Genomic DNA, 15,725 nt, shown 5'->3' with positions numbered 1-15,725 from the left:
GTCGTACCTGCGGCTGGTCTTTTTCTCCCGCTCCTCCTCACCAGGCTCTGTCACTTTCTCTGCAGCTTTGTCTTTCCTTAACTTGTTACTGATGAGCTGTCTCCTCTTCTCTCTCTCATCAGAGTCATAGTCATCATCTGCATCCTCGTCATCATCATCATCATCGTCAGTCTGGAAGACAGAACACAAAGAAGTTTACAATCAGAGAAAAACAACTCCGCAATTTTATTTTTTATCCCTACAGTGTCCGACTTACCTCGGCGGTATCTCCTGATGCCCCCTTCTTCTTTTTCCTTGAAAGAGGCCAAGAGTTATGAAGGTAAGAGAAGATGCTTATTGTATAATTATTGTTAAATGAGTAATTGAACGTACTTATCAACTGCAGGAACAGAGCTCAGTCTGGGATCATCTTTCAGAAGGTCGTGGCTGCTTTTGCTTTTTCCCTTCATTGTCTGAAGAAACGTAAAAGAAGGAAAGAAACTGATTTTGTTTTTACACATTTTGCATCATTTTCTAATTTCAACACAACCTCAACTCCTGAAACTTCCATTTCATTTGAACAGAAAATCATTTTAAATCAGCAATATTGCAAATATTTTTAATTTACAAACACACAAATATATATTTTCAAACTCCAAATAAAGGTTTGTCAAACACACTAGTTGGCACACACTTTTAACGGGGTTCCCACAAATTTTCAAAACTTTTCCATAATATTTTATCCCATTTTCACAACTTTATTTAAGTGGTTTAAAATGTGTAGGCCTATATAATGACACAGCCATGCATTATTAAACACGCACTTCCCAGCTAACTGTCACCAGCATCATTCAGAGACTGACAGTGAATATTAAGTTTTTATAAAAGTGCCTTATGTGCAACAAATCTCAGTGTGAAACTGATACACAACAGTTTTCCTCTATTTTCCTGTTTCTCTCATGTGACAGCAGGATTCTTACCCCCAAAAGGGGGCGTGGCCATAGTGAAGACACGATGCTGGTCTGGTCTACGTGTATGTGATACTGGTGAGGTTTGAACAGTCACACAGTGCAGCACTAGCTTGTATTTTGCTAATACTAGGACCATCTTTCACATAATGTTGATCATGCTTTGAGATTTCTTATGACTGTAGTTAAACAGAAAAATGAAAATTCAAAACTTTTCCGAAACATTTTGTTAATCCCAAACCACTTCCCGGCCTGATAAACTGTTTTGCTAATTAGTAAGTTTCCCATTAATTTCATAACTGAGGGAACAATGTTTTAAACGTTCTTCTTGTTTAAGTTATTTTTAAAATTAACGGACGGCATCAGTCACCATTATGCCATTATCTGGGATGAATCAAATTTAAGATCTTATGACCTGGGGAAAATTGGTGAGTTGAGGCTTAAATAACGACTAAACTTTATAACTACTTAAATCCTGTTTGCTCTGATCGCTCTGATTTTTACTGTCTGTGGCCAAATCTAAAACAACATAATATTTAAACAATTTAAATAAGATGAATCAGAGACTTTAGATGTTTTATATTATAGAAATTAAATCAAATACGTGGCTGTCCTCGGTTGTATAAGTCTAGATGACAGGGTTTATCCTGATCAGTTTATGATTTGAACGGAGGTCTTCAACGTTTTTCATGCCGAGAACACCATAGCTAAAACATGGAGAAAGCAGGGACCCCGTACCAAATATATTGTAAAAAACAAAAAACAAACACTGAGTTAAATATTAAAGTGGGCCTACAGTAACATGTAGGGAGGACAACATTTTTGTGGTGCATTCAATACTGAGCTATTAAAATAATAATGATTGACACATTTTAACATTTTAAGTGTCAGTGGCAGATATGATCAGTTTTAATGGTCTGTCTCACATTAAATCGACTCTAAACTCTTGTAAATATTTTCAATAATTTCAGCAGCCAGCGGAGAGTGTAGTTTTGTGCTTCAGTACCTGGCTCACTTGATTCACCATCTCCTCTTCCTCTTCAGCTTCCTCTCCGAATGATAACAGACTGAAGTTCCTACAAAAGTCAACACACTTTTGGCACTGAAGCGTATAAAAAGAACAGTGCATTGCATACAGCAACTGAACACGAGTTTAAGCACCGTGACCCACTGAGACTGAAGACAAGACGAATCAGGAGCAAAGAGACGAACAAAAGGACATAAGATCACAATATTTGTTTTCAGTCTAATCGCATTGCTAACTGGGCTGGTGATTAGATTTGTGAGAGACAGATGAAGCCTGAGCTCACTTTGTGGCTTTTGACTGTGATTTCTTCCCCTCCTCTTTGTCTTTGTCCTTTTTGGCTTTCTTTGTCTCACGAGGTATGATGTCATCAAAAGGGCAGTGAAGCACCTGCAAGAGAAAAAATGTTTTACATCAATATTTAAATCACAGGCACAAAATACTAAGGATTTGTCGAGCAAGTAAAAAAAAAAAAAAGTAGAGGAAAATACCTCCGTAGCTTTTATCCTGTGGGGCTTCAAAGGTCTTTCATCGTTGTCACATTCAACTTCTGCCAGTCTGAGCATGTTATAGACTGTGTCTCCGGTCACCTGCACCGAGCATTGTTGGGAAAAAAGCACAACTTTGAGTTCTCGTTAACATACACAGTTCTGGAAAATTACGTTGATCTGAATCCATGCACATAGGAGGCTTTCAATGTCCTCTGTCAGACTAACTGACTACAGTTGTTCAGATTCACCTTGCCGAATATGGTGTGTTTATTATTGAGCTCATCTGCACGTCCCAGGGTGAAGAAAAACTGACTGCCGTTATCATGTGGCCCGGCATTTGCCATGGCAACCAAACCTCTCCGATTGAAGCGCAATCTGGAGTGAAATTCATCCTACAAGTTTAAAAAAGACACAGAGAGGATTTTAATGTCAGCTACATTCTCTCAATGTTTGATTAGGCGTAATGGTTAGTGTGTTAACATGTCCTACAAATGATTCAGTTAGTTTAAACATTATAAACGCAGAACAGTAATTAAATCAGCAGAGAAACAGTCTGACCTTGAATGGCCGTCCGTAGATGGACTCTCCACCTGTCCCCGTCCCAGTGGGATCTCCCCCTTGAACAATAAACTCAGGCACCACTCGGTGAAACACTGTGCCATCGTAGTAACCTAGAGGACGGAGAAATACAAGACAGGAAAGTAACGCTTTATTTTATAGGTCTGTAATTTTCTGAACCATTTCCTGGGGATTTTCTGGAAATGACTAAATCATTTGGTAAGAATTACAAAGAAAGGCCAGCATCCAATTGCTGGCATAAACTAGAGTCTTTTAGTCAGTGCACAGCGGGTCAGTTGTCTCCAAGCAAACATAAAAATCAACATGTGCAAATAATAAAGTGTCCAATATTAAATTAATGTTAGATTAATGTTCAGCTGGGTTTAAGTTGAGCTTTTCTTTAATAACATTATTTTTTATCTCCTATAATAAGTACCAGATTACACGGTTCATTCCAGGAACCCATAAAATAAAGCACTGCTGACAATAAATGCCAAAAGTGAAATAACAAATGCTGCGTTTGCGAGAATTCAAAATCTATTAATTTCATCCATGATACATTTTTATGTCATGAAATTAATGGACAGATAATCACAGCAGGGATGTGTCCAGCTGCAACCAGTCAGTGCTCTCAGACAAGTCTGTTTTAACTCATGCAAAAATGGGGGCACATACAAAGACAGTTTGTCAGGATGTCTAAAAACAGAGATCTTAATACTTGTGAAAAGTAATTCAAAGTGTATCTAAGATTCTGAAACTATCATAAAATTAATTATCAATTCCTCACTGTTGCGTAAAACACATAACCACAATCTCAATATAATTAAACATATCATTTTAACACCTGTATTTCAAACTATGAGCACTTTCCTTCAACAAAGAACGATGGCCTCACTGTTGCACCATCACGTCAGGGTGATAAATGTATATGCTATTGACATTTTAAACATTGTGGTAATACAATTATCTAAAGCCACTTGCACTATCATACCAGAAAATTCTAAAGATAGAACTCTTGGCATGTGTTTTTAAAGTAAGCTACAAAAGCAGGCCTCTACAAACTGACTGATGTTGCTGTCATGTCTGGTTTTAGCAGGTTTGGTTCTAGAAGTTTTGCAGTGTGTGATACAGTCGTTTAACTTGCTCTGGATTCTTACTTTCCATGCACAGCTGCACAAAGTTCCTGCATGCTTTAGGAGCCTCCTTGGACCACAGCTCAATGTCAATGTCTCCTGCTGTGGTCTTCAACAGGACCTAAGGAAAGATGACAGAGTGGAAACAGTTGAATTAGACACTATACTCACATTTCCACGTTTACCTGCACAGTCAGAATGCACATAATATATTCTACAGCTCTAACATTTCATCTGACACAAATAACGTCAGCTGCAGGGACATACAATGAAGGGTCAAACTATTTTATCAGTCAATTATATTAATATAACATGACAATACTGCATTTCAACAGTGTTCGTCGACACGCGCAAGGTAGCTAAACACTCGTGCTGTAATACGCAAGTAATAAGAGCAGGCTTTTGATTGAAATGCGCATAAAAAGATAATTTGATGTAAAAGCTGCAAAAAGTGGCGCTCACCTTCCCATTTGACGGAGGCTCCTGGATGTAAATATTGCTCATCCTGCCGCCGGGGTTTGTCGTTAACGCAAGAAATTAATTAAATTGTCTGATACTTAAAAATATAATACACCGTCACATAAAGCGGTGATGTTAGCTAAACTAGTTTGCTTTACAAGTGAAAAATATTATACTTTTGAGACCACAGCCATATTGGCCATACATGTGAGCGTATTGTTTACTTCCGAGTACGCGGGGGGAGTCCTCGGTTTAAATATTTTTCATCTCGTGATTTATTCGGCTGTTAGTATTTAAATTAGTGGCTAAATATTCACATTACACTAAGTGAATATTAAAATAACATGAGTATCAATCTGCAGATGTGTAGGTGACGGAACAGTCCCAAGCGATATTTTGGACTCCCCTACAATTTTTTGACTTTTGGTTTGACCCAAGTGTTCCACGATAATACATCCTCGGAAACAACAGAGACTTTGTTCCACTGCAGCTAACGCGGTTAAAATCGGTTAAAATACTTAAATTTGAAGGGTTAAAACCTGATATTCACATCTTTAAAAACACTAATTATACTTTTGTCACCGTGTAGTGACGCTAATGTATGTTTGAGCTTTTAAAATAAGTATTTCAGGCGATGAACGTCGTTGCTCCTATATTTCTTTTTTATAGCGCGTAAATAGTACAGAAAATTGTCCGAAAATTTAGCTAACCTTTTCAATGAAATGCTTTATTAGTTATGATAAAATATATCAAAAATATTAATGAGTTACACGTAAAACTAATAATAGATGTATCGTAAGTGGTAGTCGTCGAGCGGAAGTACCGTAATACCGGAAGGACAGGGAAGATCGGCAGCAATGGCGGCAGAAGAAAACAATGTGGAACTCAAGCGAAAAGCAGATGACAACCAGGATGGAGAAGGTGATGGAGAAGACGATGAATGGGTCGGACCCATGCCGAGTGAAGCCACCAAGGCTAAGAAAAGGAAAGGTTCGTTTCCGGCGGTGTGAGCTCCACATTTTTTGATTTATCTGCGACTCCTGCTAAACTATGCTAACCATGCTAACCAAACTCCCGCTAACTCCTGCGTGTTTTTGTTTTGTTTTCTCCACCAGTGCTCGAGTATGAGCGTGTTTATCTGGACAACCTGCCCTCAGCTGCGATGTATGAGCGGAGCTACATGCACAGAGACGTCATCACACACATAGTTTGTTCCAAGTAAGTGATTTGGCAGTAAACTTATGACACACTGTATCCAACTTAGTCTAACCTGATGGGACAGATTTCCTGTTACATATACTTTATCAAAGATTAATTATTATGTTTAGATGATAGAGGAGGTTTGTAGAGTTATGGAGATCCAATTCTATGTATTTCCTACATGCAGTTACAATGGTAAAGATTTAGGGAGACTTAGTGGCATCTAGACGTGAGGACTGCAGATTGCAACCAGCTGAAACTTCTCCCTTAATGTGTCATTTATTAATTGTCAGGGGGGTTTTATCAGGAGCCGAATTATCCACAGAAGTCTCTTCTTCTCCAAAACAAACAGAGCAAAGGATTAAAACCGATGAAAACACAGGATAAATCAGTGCAATGTTACAAATCAGCGATTCTCCAACACGGTTTGGCTTGTTGCAGACGGGCTGCTAGACCAGCACCTGCTAATTTAAGATCCAGACGTTCAGGAGGTTTTTACTGGGAGCTGAATTATGGGCAGAGGTTTCTTCCTCTCCAAAATAAATGGACCTGGTTATTTAATCCAAAAATAACAAGAGATAAAGCAGTTTTAAAACAAAAAAAAACATCTGTGTTTTAAAGGTTGCTATCAACAGTGGCTGACGCAAGAACGCAAAAACATGAATGTCCGTCTCTAGAGTCAGTGTTTGGTTTGTCCATTCTGGGCTGCTGTAGAAATATGGCAGTGCAACATGGTGATCTTCATAGATGAGGATCTGCAGCTCCATACGTAGATAGAAATGGCTCATTCTAACTTAAAAAAAACACTCTTATTTTCGGGTGATTATACACTAAAGAAAACATATTTATTATATTCCATTTCTGCCAATATATCCCCATAATCCTGCACACTGGGCCTTTAATTATCACTGTAACCACTATACAGTTTAGACCAGCATTTCCTGTGCGTTAAGACAGTGTTATCATTAATGTTCTTGTGTCCAAAGAATGTTATACACTTTTAAAAGAAGACTGCTCCATGTCAAATCTAAATAAGACTTCGAATTGGTGTGTTACACGATAGTGTGAGTGCTTTTATGCACCTGTGATGATGAAGGGCTCTCCCATCAACGCAACAGGGGTTTGTGATGTCTCTGAATCCTTCAAACCTAAATTTCTTCCTATACAGTGATGGCTATGTATTAATATATAAAAGGAAGTTGACATTCATTGATTTGACTTCATTTATCCTCTTGGACATGGCTTTCTTTCTTATGAGGTAAATCATACTTTTTTCAGGACAGACTTCATTATCACAGCCAGCCAGGACGGCCATGTCAAGTTCTGGAAGAAGAAGGAGGAGGAGGGAATAGAGTTTGTCAAACACTTTAGAAGCCATCTCGGTATGTATTAACTTTATCACTTGAGTCTTTGACAGTCTGTCTGATTATTTATTTGTGGTTAATGGCAGAGGGCAAGATAGAATTGCATCCTGACTTCCCTGCATTTCATTTTAGTTTTGTTTACTCAAATATAACATGTATCTTATAGTTCGATGAATGACTGTTGTATTTTCTGCAGGTGTGATAGAAAGTATCGCAGTCAGTGCTGAAGGAGCCCTCTTCTGTTCTGTTGGTGACGATCAGGCCATGAAAGTTTTTGATGTTGTCAACTTTGACATGATCAATATGCTGAAGCTGGGGTGAGTTATAAAGGCATTGTACTTCAGGTGTAGTATGTGTGCACAGAAGATGCTTACAAACCTGCACTGGCACCTCTTTCTTAGTGTAACATGCATTTTTCGTCTCGTCTGTGCAGCTTCCATCCAGGCCAGTCAGAGTGGATCTACAATCCCGGGGACGCGATCTCTACGGTGGCCTGCTCGGAAAAATCCACAGGGAAGATCTTCGTCTACGATGGACGGGGAAGCAACCAGCCCCTGCACATCTTCGACAAGATGCACTCGTCGCCTCTGTCTCAAATCCGCCTGAATCCCAAATTTAGAGTCATCGTCTCTGCTGACAAAGCAGGAATGCTGGAATACTGGACCGGCCTTCCAAATGAATTCAAGTTCCCCAAGCATGTGCACTGGGAATACAAAACAGACACAGACTTGTATGAATTTGCAAAACACAAAACGTATCCCACCAGCCTCGCGTTCTCTTCCGATGGGAAGAAAATGGCCACCATCGCTTCTGACAGGAAAGTTCGGATCTTTCGCTTCCTAACGGGGAAACTGATGAGAGTGTTCGATGAATCATTAACTGTAAGTTCTCACTCACTGTTTATCCCCGATCTTAAAAGATGAGTCTAACTCACGTGCTTATCCCTCCTGCTTCATGTGTTAGATGTTCACAGAGTTGCAGCAGATGAGGCAGCAGCTGCCTGACATGGAGTTCGGGAGGCGGATGGCTGTGGAGAGAGAGCTGGAGAAGGTGGACGGCATCCGACTGACAAATATCATCTTTGATGAAACCGGACACTTTGTGCTGTATGGGACCATGCTGGGCATCAAGGTCATCAATGTGGAAACCAACAGGTGCGATTATATGGAGGGGAGAACGTCCTAAAGTGACTCAAGTGTTGGTTGCTTAACTAAACCTTGAAAGCTCCATCTCAAAACACCCCATGCCCCTAACAATTTAGCCCTTATCACCTCGTTTTACTTGTTCACGTTTAGAGGTAGAGTGTCCCGATTCTTGGTGAGATAGAGGAGTAGAGTAAAGTGTCAGGGGCCACTTGGCCCTCCAAACAGAGGTTGTACAGAATCACAAACCAAACAGAAAGTTGTAAACGGCTGTACAAGCAACAACAGAAACCCACAAATGTATTTTCTTTGTCAGTAGATATTTAAAACTCATGTTAACCATCCTATAATCTTCCTTTAATGTGTTTCTATGGACCGTGTCTTTATATCAAGCATAACAATATTGGTAGTAGTGTGTTGATGTCCCTGTAGCTAACTAGCTAGCCAAGGTAACATACTTATTGCTGATTTGTGAGTTAAAGACCTGCATTTTGATGTATTTCCATGTTGCATTCCTGCCCTTTTGATGGCTTATGATGCCCAAAATTTGACTGATGTCCATTAGTGAAGTTGCTGCACTTGTTACTGCCCCTCTAATGTCAGTGCAGACTGGCAGGCTAGGAGCAGAGGTTGCTAACATTAGCCTACAACGACGCTAGTGGCCTGGTGATGAAGCAGTGTTCTCTTTTGTTTGATGAGTCATTTGATTGATTGATAGTTTGAAATTGAAGCTGTGAAAGAGTCACGATCATCCATGCTTCTTTATCTCCTTCAGATAAATGGCAAATGTCATTGTGATAACACCATCACTGCCATTGTTGCATCTTTTTATGAAAACTACTACTGATGACGTATCAGGGTTTTGAAGGGTTGTCCAGTTTAATAGGTGAAGATTTCATCCACTACCCCATCTTAACTCTGTCCAAAGGGGCAAAGGAGGGGTAGGGGTAAAAGTAAGAAATGGTATCGGGCCATCTATCCCACATAGTCTAGGTGAATGTTAGATTAAATGTTTTTGGATGTTGTTCCTCAGATGTGTGCGGATCCTCGGGAAGTTGGAGAACATTCGTGTGGTCCAGCTGAGTCTGTTCCAGGGGGTCGCAAAGGCCATGCACGTGGCCCCCACTGTGGAGATGAAGGCGTCTGACAACCCTGCCTTAGAGAACGTGGAGCCCGACCCCACCGTGTTCTGCACCGCGTTTAAGAAGAACCGCTTCTACATGGTGAGATAACGAAACCTTCAAATTTAACATGATATAGTTATTGTTCTACCGCTCTTACTAGATCATTCTTTTTTCCTAACTTTAGTTCTCAAAGAGGGAACCAGAGGACACAAAGAGCGCAGACTCGGACAGAGACATCTTTAACGAGAAGCCGTCAAAGGAGGAGGTGATGGCTGCCACACAGGCTGAGGGCCCCAAGAGAGTCTCTGACAGCGCCATCATCCACACCACCATGGGAGACATCCACATCAAGCTGTTCCCTGTAGAGTAAGTGTCTGAGAACATTACAGCTTTGTTCAGAAGTCTCCTTTACTCTTCACTAGATACAAACATTACTGTGCTCTGTTGTTTTTAGGTGCCCCAAAACTGTGGAGAACTTCTGTGTCCACAGCAGGAATGGTTACTACAATGGTCACATATTCCACAGAGTCATCAAGGTGAGATTTCTGACCTGGTTAGAAAGACATAATCAGCAATGTGACTCTGCATCCAGCTGTGTATAAATCATTGTCTTTGTTGTGTGCAGGGTTTTATGATTCAGACAGGAGACCCTACAGGCACAGGCATGGGTGGAGAGAGCATCTGGGGAGGAGAGTTCGAGGATGAGTTCCACGCCACGCTGAGACACGACCGCCCGTACACGCTCAGTATGGCGAACGGAGGCCCCAGCACCAACGGCTCACAGTTTTTCATCACTGTTGTACCGACTGTAAGTTTCCTCATTAATCAGTCACAATGGCAAACCCAACTATAAAGCCCCCCTCAGACGTTCACTTCATTAATGTGCTTTATATTGCACATGTCAGTCTCAGGTTCAGGTTAGCCCTCGGGCCACTTTTAGTAAAAGACACAAAGACAGTTCAACTAGGTCGGACAAGTCTGAACCGTATGCCATCAGATTCACATAAAGGCTCCAGCAGCCAAAGATTAAACATGCACAGAGAGCTTAGATGTATGTCTCACTGTGTCTCTTTAAGAGCACTGTGAAATATGTGTCACACAGAGGAATCGTTTGACATCTTGGTAAATTTGCTTCTTTGCTTTCTGGTTAAGAGTTAGAGGAGAAGATTGATGCAACTTTCATGTCTGTATGGTGCATATGAAGCTGCAGCCGCTCAGCTTAGCAAGACTGGAAATGGGGAAACAGCCTGGCTCTGTGTTAAAGTTCAAAATAATTAGCCGCAGAAGTCTTTAGAGCTGACCAACTTAAATGTTACATCTTGTTTGTTAAACCTGGGCAAAAGTGAAGTGTAGAAGTAATGTCTAACCTGAACCTTATTTCTCAAGATACTATTTAAACATCTATTATGCCCAAAGAAAATAAAACTTTGAACCACGATGAATGAGACAGTTTTAAGTTGTAGAGGAAAATGTTTTCATGTCAGATTAGTCTATAAAAATGTTGCAAAAAATGAGCAAAAGAAGAGAAACCTCCCTTTCATGTGAACTGCTTAAAGTGTTGATATCCACCCAAATGCTTTACATACTTTAAATAAATCATAAAATTCACTGTTCTTTTTTTAAACTAACTTTACTTATTTTTTAAAAAAAATAATTCTTAAAATCCAGAGGATGACCCCATGTAAAGCTCTGGCAGCCTCTAGTGGTGTTCAGGACCCACATGTTGGGAACCAGCTTACGACCAAAAGAAGAGTGAAACCTCTTCTCTACCAACATGGAACCAGTTCTGTTTGGTTTCTGCACCTAATTTCGAACCATTCAGAGCTTTTAGACCAAAAACAAATCAGTTCAGGACCTGAGAAGTTGGTCCCCAGCTGGAACCAAAAACACAACAGGCTTTCCTTGACCTGAGGAGTGAATCATGACATCAGTGGGCGTGTCACATTCTACAGGTTGAGAAGCGAGGATGGAGAACGCAACAATTAAGACATTAATCAAGAAATCATTGGGAAAATGAACATACAGTAGACTCATTCTTAGTTGGTACATACGGAAATATATTGCATTCACTTGACAAATAAAAAAAATCTGTTTTGTTGTAATTTTTTCTGTTTTTCGGAGTAATTTGTTTTTATTTTTCTGTTTTTCGGAGTAATTTTTTTTCTGTTTTTTTGTGGGGGTTTTTTTTGTGTGTTTTTTCGGGGTAATTTTTCTGAGTACTTTTTTTCTGAGTTAAGAGAGCAATAGAACAACAGACGCTTTCATTCCTTTCTTGAGAGCTCGATATAATTGAAGCAAACATGACCCGCTTGTTTAGTTTAATCCAGTTTTAGTTTGATTTGGGTTTGAGACACTGGGAGGACACTCTTGTCTTTAAGTCATATAGATGGTGTTATCATTAGTTTGTCGACTTTACGCAGGCACCCTAAGACTTTGCGTTTGTTCAGACGAAAAGCCCATTCACATCTGCTGCACATTGCGGTGTTTCTCCAGAATCAAATGGACACATATCCCAAAACAAAGTAAAACTGGATTAAACTAAACAAGCGGGTCATGTTTGCTTCCATTATATCGAGTTCTCAAGAAAGGAATGAAAGCGTCTGTTGTTCTATTGCTCTCTTAACTCAGAAAAAATACTCCGAAAAACAGAAAAAATTACTCAGTAAAACAGATTTTTTTTTATTTGTCAAGTGAATGCAGTACGCCTCTGTAGGTACATGCTTGTTTTTTGAAGATAAGATAAGATAAGATAAACTTCATTGTCCCGCAAGGGAAATTCATCTTGGGCAGTATAGTGTAAACAGCTGCAATATTCACATACATACATACAATCAACACAGACAAGTTGCCAACATAGTGCACTGAGTGTGTTACAGTTACGGACTACTGGTGCAAGAGTAACGCAACCATTTGCCTTGTATGTAAGGTTACAGTCAAAAGGAACTACAGGTATTGCAGTGGCCTATCTCAAAGTGCAAGTGAGTGCAGATAAAAACAAATAAATACAGAGGTCAAATAAAAACACCAGTAAAAACAGTTAAAATTAAACAAATATCTGTTATAAGAAAACAAAAGTTTGCAGGTAATCAGTGTGATCCGCCATCTTGCTACTGCTGTTCCGTTGAGCATTGTGCAACGCCCTCTGTTCATGACACGTCCTTGATTTTGATGGTTCCATGCAAACCTGTCGGAAACACGGGCTGGTTTGTTAGAGAGCGCCAAGATTCCAAGAATCCTGAACGTAACCAGTTCAAGAACCAGAGCTAATTTGGTGGAAATGGGACCCACATGTTGGGAACCAGTATCCACCAGCATGTGAGCAAAGAAGCACACTTAGGGGTTATATTAGAGTCCCAAACTGACATCTTGTCATTTCTAATCGTGCTCAGGCAATGTTGGACTGTTGTATTTTAATTTTTGTAACATTTTTAACAGGAAAATCATTAACAAAAAAACTACACTTAAAAACAAACAGGCAGGAAAACATTAATACAGGAAAGGCAGCTATTCAGTTGCAGCAGTGAGCCAATCATGATCCAACGTGTCATATACAGGTGTGCTATACCGCATCATCTGTACATGATCAAATAGTTCCCTCCAGACATATAACTGCTGAAACTGTCCCATTGTTCATTAACCATATTGTTTTTTCAGTTTAATCTTTTCACATGCAGTAGTTTCCATCATTTGAACTATCCACATATTTAGTGTTGGAGTCTGAGGCTCTTCCATCACCTCAGAATCATCTCAGCACAGGTTATAAGGACAGTTTTCAGTATTATAAATACAAATCTGTTTAAATTCGGCACTAGTTTTGTCACCAAGGAGACTTTTTTTCGTTGTTACGAACTGGGCCGTTCACATTCTGACCACTGACCAATATGATCCTACACAGGGGAGAAACCTGAGGACATTCCCATAATCACAATGTCGTATTAATGCTAATTAATTGTTAAACTGATGAGGAAATTTATTAGGAGTGCCATTAGTTAGAGGCAGGGGTGAGTGTCTCTCATGCTCAGAATAGTCATTAATAAAGGCTTCAGCTGAGTTTAAAAATCGTCCCCTGACGCCGCCTGAGAGAGAACAGAAGACACTTGGCTTCCCTCCTGGATCATTATTTTCCAGCTCATCTCTGTTCTCCAGCAGTGCCGCTCTCACTCTGTCTCGCTCACATCAGATGCCAAATACTATATATAATTATCTACCAAGGTTCAGTCACATCTGAGTACAGCTCCAACATTTAACAGCATGACTTATGTCTGAAAAGGGCCTTAAAATATCTTCCTTGTGATGCAGATTGTTTAATGTGCGTCTGTTTTCCCTCAGCCGTGGCTCGACAACAAACACACTGTGTTTGGACGGTGTACGAAGGGCATGGAGGCCGTCCAGAGGATCTCCAACGTCAAAGTCAACCCCAAGACGGACAAACCGTACGAAGACATCAGCATCATCAACATCACCATAAAGTGATCGTACGTCTTCATCCATCCCTGTACAGTGATGTTTTTTACCAGTTATTAAAGAGTGAGACTGTACTAAGATTATGTGTTAGTGCCAAGTTGTTAATGACCCCAAAGAAGAAGCTTCCAGGCGACAAATCAGGTCAATTAGTTTATTTTACAGCAACACATTATGAATAATTTACAAAAGCCATCATCAAGTCCACTGGTAACAAAGGTTTGGATGCGCATTGTGCTTCTACATTTCAGAAACAAATGGAAATGTTTTCACAGACTGTGGAAAGGCTTTTCACACGTGCATTTTTTTATTTGTATTTTTATACATAGATACATGTAGTAAACATTACATAGCAATGAATAAAGATTAACTCAAAGTCAAACCATGGATCCTCAATAATAAGACGAGTGTCAGTGTTAGGTTTCACTATGTTCACATTACATTATTACTGAAGGCTGTCTGTTACAGGTGTACCATCTCGTGAGCACTCCAGATTAACAGATTAACAGGACGTGTGAGATGTTTAAATAGGAATATTTGTTTTATTTTTTTTGCAGTGAGATTAATACTCGGTCTACTAAGAAACAGCAGAAAGTTCATTTGCTCCCAAATGAAAACTGGTAGTGAGGCAGCAAAACAAGTGCATTCCACAAATCCTGCGTGCGAGGCTCCACAAAACGGAGGCAGAATTGGTGCGTTAAAAACTCGTCACACTACGGCCTGGTATCAAAGTAACATTCCCGCTCATAAATAAGTTCAGTAAACACTTTGTTCTGTAACAGAAAACATCCCCACCAAAACCCCACTGGTGCGCCATCTCAAGACCAGCTGTGGCATTAAATAGGTTCAGAGTACACTTATAAAAAAGAACACACATAACTTAAAGACCCCATGAAACACCCACTGCTATTGCTTACATCAGATGAAGGCAAAGTGAGAGGAGAGCCGAAAGTTTAAAGTCGTCCGCGGTGAACATCTCTGTGCCGTCTCACCTGCAGATACGCAGCTAAAAGGTTGTTGCAGTAATTATCAGGATTATACGATGTGTCGTCAGAGTATACTGAATCAACAGAAGGTACGAAAATCACTACCGTACAGACTACTCTGCGTTTACTGAAGATTACTGTCACATATGGAGGCGGTTATGATGAGGATAGAAAATACAGATAGAGTTCACTCTGCCAGGGCACAAGGAGCATTTTTAACATATTACTGGACCCGAGTCAGCGAGCGATAGATGCCAGATAACAGCTTGTCTCTGGGAAGAAAAGGTTAGAACAAAGAGAAACTAAAGCAAGCGACATGTTAGACTGTAAGCTGCCGTGGAAAAGAAGGAACTCAAGGTTCTGGGGCCGGTGAGTGTATATCTCGGAGGTTGTAGTTTCATGAAGCGAGAGAACGTATTTACATCTTGTTTTCTTTGCCCACATTGGTGCGCAAAGAAGGAAAGATGAGGAGGGCGGGCTTAGAGCCGCAGTCTTCAAAGTTCATATTGGGGAGTGGAGGGGGAGCTGATGAGCAGGGCTCAGAGGATGCAGGGGTTCGAGTCGTTAGGGGAGAGTCAAAGTAACGTTTAGGCGACGTCCAGGACGCCAGCAGCCACCAGCTGCCTGGAGAGCCAATCCAGCCCCTCATGGAGGCCCATCCCGCTGCGGGCGTCACAGCCCTGAATGTGCCAGCTCCTCCCACAGCACAGCTTGTGTAGGCTCAGCAGCTCCGTCATCTCCTCCACAGACACCACGCCAGGTACGTCCTGCACACAGGCAACACATCAGCAACTCTCTGAGCTACAACAACATGTACTGTATATAATTTATTAGTG

At 40.4% G+C, this 15,725-nt stretch overlaps 3 protein-coding genes across 4 annotated transcripts in view; 1 reads left to right on the top strand and 2 right to left on the bottom strand.

The window, feature by feature from the left end:
- Positions 1–4,846, bottom strand: part of cwc27 (CWC27 spliceosome associated cyclophilin) — a 46,045-nt gene extending 41,199 nt beyond the window's left edge. The window contains exons 1-10 of the mRNA XM_033647727.2: positions 4,616–4,846; positions 4,178–4,274; positions 3,021–3,133; positions 2,711–2,854; positions 2,463–2,561; positions 2,258–2,361; positions 1,954–2,023; positions 373–452; positions 257–293; positions 8–171 (exon numbers count right to left, since the gene is read on the bottom strand). Of these exons, the coding sequence (XP_033503618.1) occupies positions 8–171; positions 257–293; positions 373–452; positions 1,954–2,023; positions 2,258–2,361; positions 2,463–2,561; positions 2,711–2,854; positions 3,021–3,133; positions 4,178–4,274; positions 4,616–4,657 (950 nt within the window). The 5' untranslated portion in view covers positions 4,658–4,846. The remainder of the gene's footprint in view (positions 1–7; positions 172–256; positions 294–372; positions 453–1,953; positions 2,024–2,257; positions 2,362–2,462; positions 2,562–2,710; positions 2,855–3,020; positions 3,134–4,177; positions 4,275–4,615) is intronic.
- Positions 4,847–5,342: 496 nt separating this feature from the next.
- Positions 5,343–14,285, top strand: ppwd1 (peptidylprolyl isomerase domain and WD repeat containing 1). Its single transcript, XM_033647724.2, has 11 exons — positions 5,343–5,602; positions 5,728–5,830; positions 7,091–7,194; positions 7,373–7,493; positions 7,610–8,057; positions 8,140–8,330; positions 9,352–9,541; positions 9,627–9,808; positions 9,897–9,978; positions 10,068–10,250; positions 13,772–14,285. Exons 1-11 carry the CDS (start codon positions 5,470–5,472, stop codon positions 13,913–13,915), a joined length of 1,881 nt encoding a protein of 626 aa, XP_033503615.1. The 5' UTR covers positions 5,343–5,469; the 3' UTR covers positions 13,916–14,285.
- trim23 (tripartite motif containing 23) overlaps positions 14,044–15,725 on the bottom strand; it is a 10,007-nt gene continuing 8,325 nt past the window's right edge. For both annotated transcript variants that reach the window (XM_033647726.2, XM_033647725.2), the window contains exon 11: positions 14,044–15,656. In XM_033647726.2, coding sequence (XP_033503617.1) covers positions 15,477–15,656 — 180 coding nt within the window. In that variant the 3' untranslated portion in view covers positions 14,044–15,476. The remainder of the gene's footprint in view (positions 15,657–15,725) is intronic.

Source organism: Epinephelus lanceolatus, chromosome 19 (genome assembly GCF_041903045.1).
Source record: "Epinephelus lanceolatus isolate andai-2023 chromosome 19, ASM4190304v1, whole genome shotgun sequence".
Taxonomy (NCBI): domain Eukaryota; kingdom Metazoa; phylum Chordata; class Actinopteri; order Perciformes; family Serranidae; genus Epinephelus; species Epinephelus lanceolatus.
Note: the sequence above shows the minus strand (reverse complement) of the source record. Positions and strands in the feature narration are given on the sequence as shown.

What these genes read in the sequence shown, in the direction of transcription:
- ppwd1 (XM_033647724.2), top strand. Translation starts at nt 5,470, where the DNA reads ATGGCGGCAGAAGAAAACAATGTGGAACTCAAGCGAAAAGCAGATGAC. An exon ending in ACACTTTAGAAGCCATCTCG is followed by an intron (nt 7,195 to 7,372) that starts GTATGTATTAAC and finishes TATTTTCTGCAG; the next exon opens with GTGTGATAGAAAGTATCGCA. An exon ending in TCATCACTGTTGTACCGACT is followed by an intron (nt 10,251 to 13,771) that starts GTAAGTTTCCTC and finishes GTTTTCCCTCAG; the next exon opens with CCGTGGCTCGACAACAAACA.